This window comes from Tachyglossus aculeatus, chromosome 3, assembly GCF_015852505.1.
Source record: "Tachyglossus aculeatus isolate mTacAcu1 chromosome 3, mTacAcu1.pri, whole genome shotgun sequence".
NCBI lineage: Eukaryota > Metazoa > Chordata > Mammalia > Monotremata > Tachyglossidae > Tachyglossus > Tachyglossus aculeatus.
Window position 1 is genome coordinate 36,605,403 of NC_052068.1, and position 18,920 is coordinate 36,624,322.

General features: G+C 45.4%; 1 protein-coding gene across 1 annotated transcript; it reads left to right on the forward strand.

The window, feature by feature from the left end:
• Positions 1-854: 854 nt before the first annotated feature.
• ANKRD1 (ankyrin repeat domain 1) lies at positions 855-14,484 on the forward strand. Its single transcript, XM_038744329.1, has 9 exons — positions 855-1,023; positions 1,616-1,798; positions 2,549-2,686; positions 3,620-3,727; positions 4,488-4,586; positions 7,367-7,465; positions 8,751-8,849; positions 9,445-9,543; positions 13,873-14,484. Exons 1-9 carry the CDS (start codon positions 1,000-1,002, stop codon positions 13,993-13,995), a joined length of 972 nt encoding a protein of 323 aa, XP_038600257.1. The 5' UTR covers positions 855-999; the 3' UTR covers positions 13,996-14,484.
• The last annotated feature ends 4,436 nt before the right edge of the window (positions 14,485-18,920 follow it).

The window sequence follows — 18,920 nt, forward strand, 5'->3', positions numbered from 1 at the left end:
GTGCCTAAGAAATACTCTGAAGTGTTTTCTGCATGCAGAACACTCTACCTTCCCAGGGGGCTTGCTGTGTTTTCACCTGACTTCATACCCCCTGCCAGCCATTTTCCAACCTCTCCTCAGTCTCCTGGTGCAGGACTTTCTAGGGTGGCGGGGGTGGGATGGCGGAAGGCCATTTGGTAATAGTCTGTAAGGCTCTATTAGCAGAACAGGGTGATACGTACTGCTAGGATTATAACCGATGATGGCACGGAGAAGCTGTGCCAAGCCCTCCTCTCTGGGTCCTGTCAGGGGTCGGGGTGGATCACGTCAGGGGTCTTTTTAGCAGTGGAGACATCATCCTGGCTCTGCCACCCTGCAGAGAATTCCAAACAAATATAGACACGCGCCACTGGGACGTGGCGTCCCCTTCTGGGAAACTGTTTCCAGGCAGGACTGAGCAGGAAGGCAGCTCTCGGGGAGAGCGAGTGCTACGAGAGGGATGCCAGGGCCTTTGGTGCTGTCTTCTTAATTAGTCAAGGGGAAAGCCGGGCAGGAAGGAAAGAGAAGAGCGATACATTCTCAGGCAGCTGTCCCACTGGACCCTGGGGCGGGATGCCTGGAAGGGCTGAGCTGTTGTGTCACTCCCATGGTATGAGCATCTCGTCTTTCTGCCCGATTCCCACATTCTGAGTGATTGCACTGAGACAGCCCTCCCCGCCCCTCTGTTTCCCCGGCTGCCAGACACTTGGTCTGGAATGAACATATTCACCTGCTTCTGACTTGGTCAAAGGTGGGGGCTTGGAGGGGCTACTTGGATTCCCAGGTTGGAAGATTATCTCATTCCGGTCTCTCCCAAAGATATATAAGGTGAGGCAGTAGGGTGGGTCCCAGCAGAGCGGACCTGAGGAGCGAAGGAGGGGGTCTCATCCAGAAGGAGAACGGCACGGAGAGAGCTATTGTGCGGAGCAGAAATAGAGTTTCCCATTTTTCAAGAAGGACAGCACAGAGGACAGAGACAAGATGATGCTGAGAGTGGAGGAACTGGTAAGTCCAGCTGAGTCTTATACTTATCGATACTCCTTTTCTGGAATTCGGGAGTGGGGAGGTGCTGTGGAATTGACCCTGGCTTCTCCTGGCCAAGACATCATCCATTTTCAGATTTGAAACTTCATGGCTAAAGATAGTTATAAATTGAATTAACGTGATGTGGGTTGTTAGGATGGAGAGGCCCAGTATTGAATTAGTTCTATAGTTTCTTTGCGCTTATTGTCTTACTGATTATATCTGTATGAAATTGCATAGAAATTGCAATTTCTTGGGGAATAGTTTTAACTCCAAAAAAATACATCCACCTCTCAAATTTTCCAGCGGTATGAGGTAGGGGCACGGTTTTTTGGGAAGGATATTATGCCAAAATGGGTTAAGCCAACAGGGGTTTGTCAAAAGGGCTCAGCCTCCTAGTTTGTATATTCGTATAAATATTGAACAAATAAGATTCTACTCACAGGGATTCCAGCAGGCTTGTAGCTCCTCCTCAGCAGAGGTGGAGGAATTTCTCGGTAGAATTGGCAGCTGAGAGTGGACAATCAGCATCCTTTCAGGTGGCACTAAGACAAACACTCTGTTCCCTTGATAGGTGACTGGGACAAAGAACGATGGCAAAGAAACAAGAAATTTCCTACCAGAGGATTTCAAAAATGGAGACTACGAATCTGCTAAAACCTTAGAGAAACAAGAGGATCGGAAAACACTTCGGACACTTCGCTTTGGGGCTCTGGAAAGTCAAACTGAGGAAATTGAGAAGCAGCGAGAGGCTGAGGTAAAAACTGTGGTGTTTCCCTGTTCCCCCTTTCAGTCCAGAGAACAAAGAAACCAGACAGGGACAGATCCTTGGAAAGAGATCTTGAGTAAAACCAGGAGAAAAAATAGATTTCCCTCTTTTTGAGAGGGGAATGACTATTGGAAATTTCCTAATAAATGCACTTGGACTCTGAGACATCATTTTTCAGTATTATGTGACCTTGTCTACACAGCCCAAGTGAAGTGGAAAATTGAGCAATCAATCAATTAATCAATTACCTGAGGCACTGTGCTATTATCAGTAGTTTCAGAATTGCAACTGACTAAAATACTGGGGTAATTTAGGCCAGAACAGCAGCCCTTTAAGACCAGAATTATCCAAATAATTGCCTTCAGTCTCCACCCTACCTTTGTTGTGACGACATAGTCATTGCTGCAGGTTTAGTTTTCATGTAACTCTAAACATAAATTTAAGAGAAAACCTATGAAATCGGGATTACAACTCACTCATTTGTCAAAGAACCAGATTCATAGAACCTGCGATAGTACCATTAGAGATTGATTTTCCGAGCACTATTTGAACAATTTGAAAACAGCCAGGGCCATCCATTACCATTTTATGAGATACTGAAGTATGATTACAGTGTGGAAAAAAAAGAAGCTAAATCCCCACGGTCCCATCCAATAATAACAACATTAACTCTTGGGGATTGGAGGGCTTTTCTGCAGGAGCTCACTTGGACACATTTCGACCCTTGTTTTCTTTTAGCTCAAGAAGAAAAAACTTGAGCAGCGATCAAAGCTTGAAAGTTTAGAAGATCTTGAAAAAATCATTCACCTGAAGAAGAGGAAAAAATGCAAGAATGTAAAAGTCCCAGTATTAAAGGAACCGGAGCCTGAAGTGATAGTAAGGATTTCTCTGTGTCTCATGAAGATTAAATCCTACACCTTCCTACTTATTCATTCACTCATTCAATTATGTTTATTGAGACATTACTTTGTGCAGTGCACTGTAATAAGTGCTTGAGAAAGTAAAATACTACTAATAATAATATTAATAATGTCATCTGTTAAGTGCTTACTATTTGCAAAGCATTGTTCTAAGTGCTTGGGAGGTTACAAGGTGATCAGGTTGTTCCACAGGGGGCTCACAGTCTTCATCCTCATTTTACAGATGAGGGAACTGAGACCCAGAGAAGTGAAGTTACTTGCCCAAAGTCACCCAGCTGACAAGTGGTGGAGTCGGGATTTGAACCCACAACCTCTGACTCCAAAGCCCGTGCTCTTTCCACTGCGCCACATGACAATCTCTGCCCACAACGAGCTCACAATCTAGTGGGGTGGGGGAGACTTAAATTGTGAGCCCCATGAGAAGCAGCATGGCTTAGTGAAAGACCACAGGCTTGGGAGTCAGGGGTTATGGGTTTGAATCCCACCTCCCCACTTCTCAGCTATGTGACTTCGGGCAAGTCACTTCACTTCGCTGTGCCTCAGTTCCCTCAACTGTAAAATGGGGATTAAGACTGTGAGCCCCACGTGGGACAACCTGATTACCTTGTATCTACCCCAGTGCTTGGAACAGTGCTCGGCACATAGTAAGTGCTTAACAAATCCTATCATTATTATTATGTGGACAGAGGCCCTGCCTCACCTGATTGTCCTGCCTTTACCCCAGTGCTTAGTACAGTGCTTGGCACACTGTAGGCACTTAACAAATACCACCATTATTGAGGACTATTTGTTCAGGCAAATATCAGCATCCAGAGGTACCTAGTCCCGCAAAGCGACTCCCAGGTAGAGAAACCTGGTCGACCTTCTTTGTTGTTCTGTTTGCCTCCAGACAGAAGCTGTGGACATCCCTCTATTTCTGAAGGCTGCCCTGGAGAACAGAATGCCAATAATAGAAAAGTTCTTGTCAGACCAGAAGACTCCAGATGTCTGCGATGAGGTACGCCCTCGGTCGTGTTTCTGGAAGAACACTTATTACTATGGAACCATTTCCTACCTTTAATGTGGCCTTGCTGGCAGGGTCTAGGAGTCCAGAAACCATTCTCCCACCCCCTCCATTCTTTCCCCTCTCCTAGGCCACATGGCCGGATAAAGAGGACAGAGAGATCCAAGAACAAAAATCCCCAGACAAACCAGTAGGCCCGGGCTGGGCCTTGAGGTGCTGAGGCAGAACAAGGAAACTGGTGGCAAGGTTGCCACGCTGCCTGGAGGGGCATGTGGGGCCCAAGAAGGAGTGTCACATGGCAGACATTCCTCCCGCAGGGCTGGGCCTGGGTATTTCTGTCCTCAAAAGACCTCTCTCCTGCAGCCCCACACTTCTCTCTGGAAGTGCCAAACATCCGTGTGAACCTGGGCAAGTCACTTAACTTCTCAGGGTCTCAGTTACCTCGTCCATAATATGGGGATTAAGACTGTGCCCCATGTGGGACAGAGACTGTCCAACTTGATCAACTTGTGTTTAACCCAGCACTTAAAACAGTGTTTGGCACATAGTAAGCTCTTAACAAGTACCAATATTATTATTATTTTTATTATGAGTCAGCTTGGACCTCCCTTACATCACTCTCGCCCCAACCCCACTCCTCGTAGGTAGACTCTCCCTCTCTAAACCATAAACCAAGCCAGGACACTGCCTGCTCTCACTCCTCTTGCGGGTCAAGGAAGTATTTACCGCCCACTTTCTCTTGCGATTCTGACAGTACAAAAGGACGGCCCTTCACCGAGCATGCTCAGAAGGACACTTGGCAATTGTGGAAAAGCTGATAGAAGCTGGAGCCCAAATTGAATTCCAAGATATGGTAAATAGATTCTATTTTTGCTTTGCAGTGTGGCAATGCATGAGGAAAGGTGAAGCCAAGAAAAATGATAGATGGGCCATATTAAATCAAATAACCAGTCAGGGCCAATATCCTTAGGGAATAAATGCAGGATAAGCGGAAAGAGGTGGGAAGGGAAAAGGAGAGGGGGGAAATGGATAATATTACATGGCAATATTGACCTGAGCACAGGTATTCATTCATTCACTCATATTTATTGAGCGCTTACTGCGTGCAGAGCACTGTACTAAGCACTTGGAAAGTGCAACTGAGCAACAGATAGAGGCAATCCCTACCCAACAGTAGGCTCACAGTCAAGAAGGGGGGAGACAGTCAACAAAACAAAACAAGTAGACAGTCATCAATAGCATCAAAATAGATAAATAGACAGCTATTGTCACATCAGGGACTTAAGAGGTATGAAATACAGTAAAGACTATCTGATATATCATGCTTTCCTTCTCCTCAACTCCCCATCACGCTTTGCACTAAATTGGAACATTGGCTCCTTGCCTTGCAGGGTCAGAAAAGTTCTAGAGGTGAACACGGACCCTCACTGTCATCAGTGAGAGTGGTTCCGACTGCACAGCAATCAATCAATCAGTGGTATTTATTGAGCACTTATTGCTGGCACAGCACTGTAGTAAGTGCTAGGGAAGGTACAATACAATATAGTTGGTAGACACATTCCTTGTATGTCTTTTCCTCTAGACTGTAAGTTCGCTATGGGCAGGGAACAAGTCTGCTAATTCCGTTGCATTGTACTCTCCAAAGCACTTAGTATGGTGCTCTGCACCTAGTATGCGCTCAATAAATATGATTGATTGACTGACTGAAGGAGCTGAAAGTCAGGAGCATCAGGCAGGCCCATAACAAGTGGTCACAATTGGACAACTTCAAATCAAACTATCTACAAAGAGATGGACAAGTTTGTGTGATACAAACTCAAAGCTTGCTTCCAATGCATCATTCATTCATTCAATTGCATTTATTGAGCGCTTACTGTGTGCAGAGCACTGTACTAAGCGCTTGGAAAGTACGATGCTAAGGTTTCCCTCCATCTTTGCCTCTCCTCTTCCTCCCAGAAAAAGCAGAAGAGTCCAATATTGAAACTCTGCCAGCTACCAACCACCCCCCTACTCAATATATCTATTTCTGATGAGTTTCCCTCAGGCGTAGTGGCTAGAGCATGAGTCTCAGAGTCAGAAGATCATGGGTTCTAACCCCAGCTCTGCTACTTGTCTGCTGAATGACACTGGGCAAGTTGCTTCATCATCAATCGTATTTATTGAGCGCTTACTGTGTGCAGAGCACTGTACTAAGCGCTTCAGTTCTTTGGGCCTCAGTTCCCTGGTCAACAAAATGGGGATTGAGACCGTGAGCCCCACGTGAGACAGGAACTGTGTCCAACCCCATTTGCTTGTATCCACCTCAGCGCCTACTATAGTGCCTGGCACATAGTAATCACTTAACAAATATCACAATTATTATCATTATCATTACCTATTCCTGATCCTTCCCTCACCCTAATCCTCTACCCCACCCTTCAATCCTCTTCTTCCATACTGCTGTTGTCATTACTCTTGCTCCCTTTCTAGCTACTTCTCTTCTTTCTTCTATCTATGGGAGCCTCTGCACATTCCCACTGTTTTACTTGAGGCTTCTCCACATTCTCAGCCTTCCTCACTGCCCCACCTCACATACAAACAGCCTTCAGGGAACCTTCCTCCTTTCCATATGGGGAATCAACCTCCAGCAACTTGAAACTCTGAGAAGCAGCATGGTCTAGTGGAAAGAGCACAGGCCTGGGAGTTAGAAGAACCTGGGTTCTAATCCCAGCTCTGCCACTTGTCTGCTGCATGATCTTGGGCCAGTCACTTAACTTCTTTGTGCCTCAGTTACCTCATCTGTAAAGCGATTTAGACTGTAAGCTCCACGGGTGACAACCTGTTTAACCTGTATCTACCCCAGCACTTAGAACAGTGCTTGGCACTTAGCACTTAACAAATACCATAATTATTATAATGGGGATTAAATATGTGAGCCCCTTGTGGGACCAGACTGTGTCCAACCTGATAAGCTTGTTTCTTCCATAATGTTTAATACAGTGCCTGGCACATAGGAAGTGCTTAACAAATTCCTTGCCCGCTCCCCATCTCCCCAAACAGGATGCAGGCTACCAGAGACAGCTGTTTCACAGGGAGGGACAACTGGGTGGAGGGGGAGGGGAGTGGATGAAGAAGCATTGGGAAGAGGGGCAATTTCTAAATAGTCACAAGGTTTATACAGCTAGTCTGGACAAAGAATGAGTTTTGATGCTCAAATCATCAGCTCACACAGGTTTGATGTTAGATGCTCAATTTCTGAGGCTTTCTTCCCGAGCTGACTAGTTTCAAGAGGTGACTAGAAAAGGCCGATATCTAAAACAGATTCCTGCTGAAACTCAGGACAATTGCGGTTGCGTCCCTTGAACCACGGATCAGGTCAAGTGCCCAACCCCTTGGGGAGGGCTGGTGAAATTCCCCCAGGGAATTCATCCAGCCTGCCCAGCCTGGGAGTGGTGATGGAGTGCCGATTCTAGGGGCTGGGCTGGGAGGGACAGCTGTCCCCGGGGCCATTCCAGGGAAGAGATCCAGAAAAATGACCATGAGCCGGAGGAAGTGGAGTCAGAATTGGCCTGACCTCTAGTGAGAGTTTTGGGCACCGTCACTGGAGCGCTTCACTTGGAATTTCACTGGCGGTTCCGTGTTCCCACATTTCAGCTGGAGTCCACCGGCCTTCACTGGGCGAGCCGAGGAGGAAACCTGGACGTTCTGAAGTTCTTGCTGAACAAAGGAGCCAAAATCAACCCCCGAGATAAGGTAGCTTCCCCTGACTGACTAGTAATTCCAGTCCATTGCTGGAATGGGGCTAATGGGGTGGTCTGTAATGCTCTGGGGTTTGGGTTTCCCCGATTTCAGTCTATCCATCAATCCATCAATCCAACGATAGTATTTATTGATTTCTAACTGTGTGCAGAGCACTGTACTAAGCATTTAGAAGAGTATACTTCGCTCCTCAAATGGCAACCTACTCACTGTACCTCAATCTAGTCTAGCTCATCGCCGATCTCTCGCCCCCATCCTGGCTCTGGCCTGGAACACTCTCCCTCTTCATATCCAATAGACAATTACTCTCCCCAACTTCAAAGCCTTACTGAAGACACATCTCCAGGAGGCCTTCCCCTTCTAGACTGTGAGCCCACTGTTGGGTAGGGACCGTCTCTATATGTTGCCAACTTGTACTTCCCAGGCACTTAGTACAGTGCTCTGCCCACAGTAAGTGCTCAATAAATACGACTGATTGATTGATTGATTGATTAAGCCCTCCTTTCCTCTTCTCCCACTTCCTTCTGCGTTGCCTTGACTTGCTCCCTTTATTCATTCATTCATTCATTCAATCATATTTATTGAGCGCTTACTGTGTGCAGAGCACTGTACTAAGAGCTTGGGAAGTACAAGTTGGCAACATATAGAAACGGTTCCTACCCAACAACAGGCTCACAGTCTAGAAGGGGGAGACAGACAACAAAACAAAACATATTAACAAAATAAAATAAATAGAATAAATATGTACAAGTAAAATAAATAGAGTAATAAATATGTACAAACATATATACATATATAGGTGCTGTGGGGAGGGGAAGAAGGTATGGTGGGGGGGAGGGGGAGGGGGAGGAGGTTTATTAATACCCCCAGTTCTCAGCCCCACAGCCCTTATCTATCTATAACTTTAATTATATTAATGTCTGTCTCCCCACACTCCAGACTGTAAGCTTGTTGTGGGCAGAGAATATGTCTGTTTTACTTTTATATTGTACTGTCCTAAATGCCTAGTACAGTGCTCTACACACAATAAGTGCTCAATAAATGTGACTGACTGACTACAATAAAACAGAAACACTCCTGGCTCACAAGGAGCATACAGTTTAGAGGAAGTAGGTCATTTTCTTGTTTTTAGTGCTAGGAGCCCCTAGAGGTGTTAGATGTCCCAAGAAGTACTTTTTATCCCAAAATGCTGTGCATGATTAAAAGAAAAAGAGAAATTATCAAATGATCCCCCTGTCTCTCCCATTTGTTTCTAATGGACATATTTGCTCTGATCTAGTTGCTCAGCACCCCTTTGCATGTGGCAGTGAGGACAGGGCACTATGAATGTGCGGAACACCTCATCGCCTGTGAAGCGGACCTCAACACCAAAGACAGAGTATGTACCCGAGCTCCAATCTTTAATAATAATAATAATAATAATAATAATAATAATAATAATAATTTCATTTGTTAAGTGCTTACTATGTGCCAGGCACTGTACTAAGTGTTGAGGTGGATACAAGCAAATCGGATTGGACAGAGTCCCTCTCCTGCATAGGGATCACAGTCTTCATTAATGATAATGATAATAATAATAATAATAATAATAATACTTGTTAAGTGCTTACTATGTGCCAAGCACTGTTCTAAGCACCGGGGTAGATACAAGTTAATCAGGTTGGACACAATCCCTGTCCCACATGGGGCGCCCATTATTAATTCCCATTTTACAGACGAGGTAACTGAGGCCCAGAAAAGGGAAGTGACTTACCCAAGGTCACACAGCACACAAGTGGCGGCGCTGGGATTAGAACCCAGGTCCTTCTGACTCCCAAACCCGTGCTGTATCCACCAGACCATACTGGTCCTATGGCCATGATTTCCTTCTTGGCTGTACCCACCTCTAACCTGTCAGGCACCCAAGCGAAGCCTGCCCAAGACTTTGTTGGGTCTGAGATCAATCTCGGTATTGTTGGTTTTGCTGTTCTCAGGAAGGAGACACCCCCTTGCATGACGCAGTGAGACTGAATCGTTATAAAATGATCCGACTCCTTATTCTTCACGGGGCCAACCTCACCATCAAGAATTGCGTAAGTACAACTCCCAGCCAATATTAATAATAATTATAATGATATTTATTAAGCACTTACTATGTGCCAGCCACTGTTCTAAGCTCTGGAGTAGGTATAAGATAATCAGGTTGGACACAGTTCCTGTCCCACATAAGGCTCACAATGTTAATCCCCATTTTACAGATGAGGGAACTGAGGCAAAGAGAAAACACCATGGCTCAGAGGAAAGAGCACGGTCTTGGGAGTCAGAGGTCTTTGGTTCTAATCCCAGCTCCGCCACTTGTCAGCTGTGTGACTTTGGGCACGTCACTTAACTTCTCTGGTCCTCAATTCCCTCATCTGGAAAATGGGGATTAAGATTGTGAGCCCCATGTGGGACAACCTGATTACCTCATATCCCCCCAGTGCTTGGGAACAGTGCTTGGCACATAGTAAATGCTTAACAAATGTCATTATTATTATTAATAATAATAATAATTGTAGTATGTGTTAAGCCCTTACTATGCGCCAGGCCCTGTACTAAGCACTGGGGTAGATACAAGCAAATCAATTTAGACAGTCCCTGTCCCATGTGGCGCTCACAGACTCAATCCCCATTTTAAAGATGAGGGAACTGAGGTGCAGAGAAGATAAGTGACTTGTCCAAGATCACACAGCAGGCAAATGGCAGAGGCAGGATTAGAACCCAGATCTTTCTGACCCCCAGGGCCCGGGCTATATCCTTGTGCTTATGATTCCCAGGGAGCCCTTTAAAACCAGTCACTTCCAGTAGTGAGGCTGTTCCACCTCCTGATAAGCACTGTCTTTGTCCTACATGGAGGTATCCCCTCCACGGTTCATTCATTCAATGGCATTTATTGAGCACTTACCGTGTGCAGACCACTGTACTAAGCACTTGGAAAGAACAATTTGGCAACAGATAGAGACAATCCCCACCCAACAACGGGCTCATAGTCGAGCTCACCCTGCCCCTTTTGACCGTCTAAAAATGCTCATTTGCCCCCCAAATAAACAGCTCTGGGGTGTCTTTGAACAGTGCACGTGGCCCATTCAGCAGTCACCTCTTCACTGTGCAAAATTCAGACAGCCTTGCCACGGTGTTTAATCCCTCAGAATTCTTACCTTTGGGAGGGAATTGGGAACTTCTGGGTATAACAAAGTTAGAAGTTCACAGTTAGGGCTGCGCTGCCCCTTGCTACACAAAACCATGAGCAACGTGGAATGTGTCTATTTATAGTGGGAAAAATGGGCAGCTAAGTGCAGGTTCAGAGGTTACTTCAAATTCACTTGGATGTAGGCCAGCTCCAAGCAAATCAGCAATTCCCAGGTTAGAGTTTTTGGCATGAGTTTAACTTGGAGTATTTATTCCAACTCAGTCTGTGCCAGGAAAGACTGCTTCTTTTTCTTAGGATCCAGGACATTCTGTTCTTTTTGCCTTTAAAATACAGGCGCCATCCAAACTCAGTTCACTCTTGTAATGTGCCCAATTCTTCCCTTCAGCCCCAGAGGGGTTGCCTGAGAAGCAAGTGGATAGAGCACGAGCTTGGGACTGGGTTCTAATCCTGCCATGTCCTCAGTGGGGAGAGAGAAAAGAGAAGTGGATAGAGTATAGGCCAGGAAGTTAGAAGGACCTGGGCTCTAATCCTGGCTCTGCCCCTTGTCTTCTGTGTCACCTTGGGCAAGTCACTTCACTCCTCTGTGCCTCAGTTACCTCATCTGTAAAATGGGGATTAAGACTGTGAGCCCCATGTGGGGACGTGGACTGTGCCCAACCTGGTTAGCTTAGTAATAATAATAATCATGATGGCATTTACTAAGAGCTTACTATGTGCAAAGCACTGTTCTAAGCACTGGGGAAGTTACAAGGTGATCAGGTTGTCCCACGGGGGGCTCACAGTCTTCATCCCCATTTTCCAGATGAGGGAACTGAGGCACAGAGAAGTGAAGTGACTTGCCCAAAGGCACACAGCTGACAAGTGGCAGAGCCGGGATTTGAACCTGTGGCCTTTGACTCCAAAGCCCTGGCTCTTTCCACTGAGCCACACTAGTACAGTGCTCTGCACACAGTAAGCACTCAATAAATATGATTGAATGAATGAATTAGCTTGTATCTACCTCAGTGCTTGCTACAGTGCCTGGTGCATAGTAAGCACTCTACAAATACCACAGCTATCATTATTAGTAAGGGCTTAACAAATACTATTAAAAAATAAAGGGGGCACAACTCAAGCTGAGGGTAGGAGAGCACCCTTTCTTTCTCAGACTGGATTCCAACTCCTCGCAGAGAAGGGCCTAAGAGGAGGGCAGGGGTTTGAAACAGGCTGGCTACTGGAAGAACTTTATATTCTGGGCACCTGGGCTCTGGTAGTGACATTTGCATTCATCTCGTGTCTGTTTGTTGCTATATTGTACTCTCCCAAGCATTTAGTACAGTGCTCTGCACCACAGTACCAATTAATACCACTGACTGAGTGACTATTGGGACATCCTCATTCATCTCTCCCTGGGGTCCTTCTTCAGAGGACAAAGTCTGGCTCAGTATAGCAATTGATCTGCATAAAAATAAGATGCACCAGATACGTTGAAAGGGTGAACAGCTCCAGGGTTAATTTAGCAGCTTCCCAGTCCCCACGCCTTTATGCGGCAATATCTAGTTGCCCCCACTCCACACCAAGGGCACCGTTGTCCTTGTGACCACTGTATCTGAGCACTGCATAGAAAGAATTAAATCTTGGAGAATCAGTGTGGCCTAGTGGAAAGAGTATGGGCCTGGGAATCAGAGGACCTGGGTTCTAATTTCAGCTCTCCACTTACCTGCTGTGTGACCTTAGGCAAGCCTTGGTTCCTTCATCTGCAAAATGGGGATTCAATGCCTGTGCTCCCTCTTACTTAGAATACGATCCCCATGGGGGACTTGATTATCTTTATCTACCTCAGCACTAAGTACAGTATGTGGCACAAAGTAAGCACTTAATGCAGTTATTATTATTATTATTATTACTATTATTATTATTATTACTATTATCCAGATACCAGGCAAAGTCTCTACTGCCCCCAGGAATTTCATCTCTGGAGTTTTAAGTGTAATCAAATTATTTCTCATCCGTTACTCATCATCACAATCTATTAGATTTTTAAAAAACACAACTCATAGAAAACAAGCTTGCTTAGAAATTTTGAAATCACTCTTCCCTAAGGCAGAATTTTGTACTCAGTGTGACATTTAAGACAACTTTATTCTCGGAAAGATAAAAATTTGCATAATTGAAGGACCTAGAAAAGAACAGCAGACACCCCAAACTTACCATTTGTGATAATCGCAAAGTGTCTTTACACGTCACCATTGCTGCTAGCACTCAACTTCACCTTTAATTTATATGCAAGTCTTTTCTGCTAAAGGAAAATTGAAAAAAAAAACCAACAACAAAAAAAAATTTCCTGAATTCTGCATTTAAGAATATAGGTAAAATTCCCAAGAGAACATCCAGGGGTTTCATACGAAATCTAGGGAAAGCCTGAAAACCCAGTTGAGCTTGTCCTGTAACTTTGTACTATTCTAGCCACTCGTAGAATCAATCAGTGGTATTTACTGAGCACTTACTATGTTCAGAGCACTGTACTAAGCTCTTGGGAGAGTACAATAGAATTAGCAGACACGTTCCTTGCCCATAACAATTTTAACAGTCTGGGGCAGGGGAGAGAGATTCTCCTGGACTTTGGGATTATGGGAGCAGACAGCATGGCTTAGTGGGTAGAGCATTGGCTGGAAGTCAGAAGGCCATGGGCTATGAACCCGACTTCCCTTCTTGTCTGCTGTGTGACCTTGGACAAGTCATTTCACTTCTCTGTGCCTCAGTTACCTCATCTATAAAATGAGGATTGAGACTGTGAGCCCCACGTGGGACAGGGACTGTGTCCAACTCCCTTTGCTTGTATCCACCCCAGCGCTTAGTACAGTGCCTGGCATATAGTAAATGCTTAACAAATGGTACTTGTTAACCGCTTACTATGTGTCAGATACATAAATATATATATATATATATATATATATACATTTATTTTATTTATTTATTAGGTGTGTGTATATATATATATATATATATTTATATATATTTACCTAATCAGAAGCATGCCCAAAAGAGGGATTGAAATGCAGTTTCCCAAACTTCATTCCCAACCAGTTTTACTTAGTGAATCCCTGGCACACACAGCATAACCAGCCAGAATAGGAAGCCTATCACCCACTTTGTGGCAAACCCGCAATACTCCCGAAATAACTACCAGCCTCTACCACCTAATGCAACACGCCCACATATTAACAGTCAACTCCCCTTCTGTTTGGGACAGGAAGGAAAAACCCCGATGGACCTCGTTCTCCAGTGGCAGAACGGCACGAAGGAGATCTTCAGCAGCCTGAAGGAGGAAAGCTTCCACCCATTCCTCCAGCCCTGCTCCACAGAAAGCACATAAAACCCCCAAATCTCCAAGAACAGCAATCGTAAAAGCCTTGACTGATAGGACTAAGAAGGGAAAATTATGCAGAAAATAATTTGGAAGGCCTAGTTTAATTAGGGCTTAAAATCCCCCTTGGTGTACTTAAACTTTATTTATTCTTCTTATTTATTTATTTATTTATGTATTTTGTTAGTAATTTCATGAATATTCCAATGCTAATCAAGGCTTATTATGTAACTTTATCAGAGAGCTCCAGGAACCTTAATATAGACAATCTTCCTGGAATCCTGTCCCCAAATGCACATGCCACTTTTGAGTTGCCTTTTCAGAGGGAAGAGAAGCACTGCAGGTCAGAAGATGGAGAAGAGCGTGGGTCGGAGGAGGGCCCAACTGAGAGGCCAAAATTCAGTTCTGGTTAGAGCCAGGCTGGGAAAGGCGACGATGGGGAGGCGGAGAGGGTCCAGGCCTCCAGGGCCTCTGAGACCCCAAGCTGAGTCCCAGAGGGAAAGGGAAGGGGGGTCAGAGACAGGGAAAGACCCAAACTCAGAGGCAGGCTCACTGAGGCCTGGTGAGGGAATGGAAGAACAGAGCAGCAGTGTGGCCTAGTGGATAGAGCAGGGGCCCAGGAGTCAAAAGAAACTGGGTTCTAATCCTGACTCCCTACTTGTCTGTTGTGACACCTTAGGCAAGTCCCTTAGGTTCTCTGGGCCTCATCTGTAAAGCAAAGATTAAGACTATGAGCCCTATGTATGACAGGCACTGTGTCCAACCTGAATAACTTGTATCTACCCAAGCATTAGAACGGTACCTGGCACATAGTTAATGCTTAACAAATATCATTAAAAAAGGTATATTTCAAAATATTGGGACTATGTTGTGGGTTTCTGCTAGTTTTCAATTAGCCAGCATCACTGGCAAAGCCTATTACACCCAACACTATAAGTACTTTTCCATGGTGCACCCTGGTGATAAACGTTTGCCCGAACTCTTGTCTCTCCTGGTTTCTTAATGCTGGTTCAGAACTTGGCATGGGCTGAGACTCTGAGAACAGGATCAGGATTGGGAGAATGTGTGGAAGCAGCATGGTTGAGTGGATGGATATTAGATAAGCCTGGGAGTCAGGAGGACCTGGATTCTAATCTCAGCTCTGCCATTTGTGTGTTGTGTGACCTGGGGAAGTCACTTATCTTCTCTGGGCCTCAGTTCCCTCATCTGTAAAATGGGGATTGAGATTGGGAGCCCTGTGTGGGACAGGGATGTGTCCAACCCAGTTAGCTTGTTTCTGCCCCACCGCTTAGAACAGTGCTTGGCACATATTATTGGGGAGGCCAGGAAGCATTGTCATCATCCATGGCATTTATTGAGCACTTGCCTTGTGCAGATCACTGTACTAAGTACTTGGGAGAGTACAATACAAATGGAGTTTGCACACATTCCCTGACCACAACGAGCTTACAGTTTAGAGGGACTGCCCCCAAACCAAGCAGACTGGTGAATCAGAGTCTGGTGCTAAAGGGAGAAAGGATATTATTCTGATGGAAAGGGCTGGGCAGTGGAAGGCAACTAAACTAATCTGGAATTGAAGGTTTTCAACACTTGCTCAACTGAAAAATGAAAATAAAGTCTATCTGTAAATTTGCATTTCTTCGTAAGCCTATTTTGTACAGTATTAATAATTAAACCTAATAAACTGAGATGCTCTTTTTAGTGCCTTGCCTTGGACTGTCATTTACCTGGAGGAAACTAATTGTGTCGGTTAAATGATGAGGTGGAGAGTATTTGGAGGAAACACCACCCTCTAGCCCAAATGAGTCTTGCATCACTGCTGAGCAAAACAGATTTCGGAATGTGGCTGGGGGAGTTTAATTAATTACCTAGGAAGAATTCTTAGTGGATGTTTAATTATTATCAGAGGCTGAACAGCCATGGGAGAGAGGGTAGACAGGAGGCAAAGAGGGAAGACAGGCGGGAAAAATAATAGTAGCAGTATTTACTAATGTTCAACTGTGTGCAGAGCATTGTACTAAATTCATTCAATCGTATTTATTGAGTGCTTACTGTGTGCAGAGCACTGTACTAAGCGCTTGGGAAGTACAAGTTGGCAACATATAGAGACGGTCCCTACCCAACAACGGGCTCACAGTCTAGAATACTTATAATAACAGATAACTATATTTGTTAAATGCTTACTATATGTCAGGGACTGCACTAAGTGTTGGGAGAGAATACACAGGTGGGAATTAGACATGGTACCTGTCTGTCATGGGGCTCACAATCTAAGAATTAAGTGGGTAGAAGAGATTTTCATATTTTATTTGTTTTATGGTATTCATTAAGCACCTACTGTGTCAGGTACTGTACTAGGAACTGGAGTAACTACAGGCTAATCAGATTGGACACACTCCATGCCCCACATAGGGCTTGATCTTAATCCCCGACTTTACAGATGAGGTAACTGAGGCACAGAGAAGGAAGTGACTTATCCAAGGTCACACAGCAGGCAAGTGGCAGAGCTGGGAGTAGAAACCCACGTCCTCTTAGTCCCAGGCCCATGCTTGATCCACAAGGCCATGTTGCTTTCCAGTAGGCCAAGCTGCTTTCTGGAGATAGACATATCAGGAGCAACAAAACATTCTAACACAACACAGACAAAATAGACTCAGTGTCTTGGCAGCGATGGAGTCCAAGAGTGTGAGGGAGCAGCTTTCGTCAGCCCAGGGGGCCCGGGGCATGGTGGGAGCAGTGACCCTCGATGGTGGGAGGGAAGGTGGCAATTTCCACGGTGTTTTTCTTGACTTGCCGACGCAGGAGTCCGAGAGCAAGCAGGAGCAGCTTTTATCCCCGATCCTGTGTGCACAGAGTATGCCAGGAGGGTTCCGCGATGAATCGGTGCGTTTTGTGCTACGATATGTTAATCAGGAGAAATTCTTCAAGATGACGTGATTGACAAGCAGCTCCTGATTAACAGTCTTCATAGTTTAAATTATGAAAAGAATAAGAATAATAATGACATTTATTAAGCACTTACCATGTGCAAAGCACTATTCTAAGTGCTGAGGGGGAATACAAGGTGATCAGGTGGTCCCACGGAGGGTTCATAGTCTTAATCCCCGTTTTACAGATGAGGTAACTGAGGCACAGAGAAGTTAAGTGACTTGCCCAAAGTCACACAGCTGACAATTGGTGAAGCAGGGATTTGAACCCCTGACCTCTGATTCCAAAGCCCATGATCTTTCCACTGAGCCACACTGCTTCTCGAAAACTGTAAACGGTAAGCTGCTTGTGGCCCGGGAACATGTCTACCAACTCTGTTGTACTGTACTCTCCCAACTGATTAGTACAGTGCTCTGTACACAGTAAGTCCTCAATAAATACTATTGATTGATTGATTGATTGAAATCTCCTGATCTTTCAATGAGGGGGTGGTGCCAAGGAAGAGGGAAGCGGGCCTTTTCCCCAGAGCAGACCCCTGTCTGGGCCTCCACAGCCACCCCGGATGGAGAGGAGGTGGAGGGGAGCTGCCAGAGGGACTATGGGGGTGGAAGTGGACGGAGGCCTTTCCCTCTGCTAGATCTGGGGGCGGGTGCACACTGAAGCCAGCTGGCCCAGTTCCTTGAAAGGGCTCGTGCCCACCCAGGGCGTTCTCCTCCCGGAACCACGGCCCCCAGGGGAGGCTAGGAAGAGCAGAGTGTGGGGAGGGAGATATGCGTGGTTTCTCCTGCTGGACTAGGGGGCGGATGACAAGCCGATTTCAGATTACATCATATGACTGGCAGACATCAATCATAGGGGAACAGCACCATGTTGGGTCATAATCCTACTACATAATCCTTCTACAAATCAGCAAGCAGCCTTTGTTCCTCTAACACAAACTACTTGCTGTACCTTCATCTTGTCTATCTCACCACCAGCCTCTCACCCACATCCTCCTTCTGGCCTGGAAGGCCCTCCTCTTTCCTATCTGACAGATCATCACTCTCCCCACCTTCAAATCCTTATTAAAAGCACATTGCCTCCAAGAGGCCTTCCCCGACTAAGCCCTCACTTCCTCTTCTCCCATTCCCTTCTGCGTCAACGTTGCATTTGGATTTGAACCCTTTATTCACCCCTCTCAGCTCCACAGCACTTCTGTGCCTATCCAAAGTTTACTTATAGTAATGTCTGTCTCCCCCCTCTACACTATAAACTTGTGGGCGGGGAATATGCCTACCAAGTGCTTAGTACACTGCTCTGCACATAGTAAGCACTCAATAAATATAACTAATTCAGTTCCTTCTACTAAATACCGATAGATCTGATAGGATGCCAAGACACAACTGTAACCCTAACAATTGCCTCTTCTGCAAATCACATTCTTATCACGTACCTATCGGTAGCAGATACATTAGGTGGTGAGAGGGAAAGGGAAAGTTGAAAATAGGTACCTCCCCAAGATAGAGCATTCCCCATGCTCTGTGGTTCATTCCAAAATCTGAGCCAAATCAGCATTCCAGCAGTCTTCTCTTATGGTTGAAACCTCCTTCTGGGTACTGAGAGGCCATGCTAGGGAGGCTGCTGCTAGCATAGTCTGAGTGCTCAGCTGGCTGGGAAAGGCTGACCCCAAATCCCAGGGCCTGAGAAGACCCTTACTCCTCTCTGTAGGTCCCTGCAACCAGAGCCATAAGCTCAACAGTCCACTAAGTTAATGCCATAAGAGCATTCAGATTGCTTTTTAGCATGAAAGTAATACCACTTAATAATTGTGGTATTTGTTAAAGCGGTTATTATGCATCAAGTATTGTAAATAATGACGTTCTTTAAGTACTCACTATGTGCCAAGCACTGTTCTAAGCGCTGGGGTAGATACAAGGTAATCCGGTTGTCCCACATGGGGTTCACAGTTTTAATCCCCATTTGACAGATGAGGTCACTGAGGCAAAGAGAAGTGACTTGCCCAAAGT

Excerpts from the sequence above, each read along its gene's own strand:
- ANKRD1 (XM_038744329.1), top strand. The coding sequence starts at position 1,000 with ATGATGCTGAGAGTGGAGGAACTG. Across the intron at positions 1,024-1,615 it reads TGCTGAGAGTGGAGGAACTG|GTGACTGGGACAAAGAACGA; the intron begins GTAAGTCCAGCT and ends TTCCCTTGATAG. Across the intron at positions 9,544-13,872 it reads ACCTCACCATCAAGAATTGC|GAAGGAAAAACCCCGATGGA; the intron begins GTAAGTACAACT and ends TGTTTGGGACAG.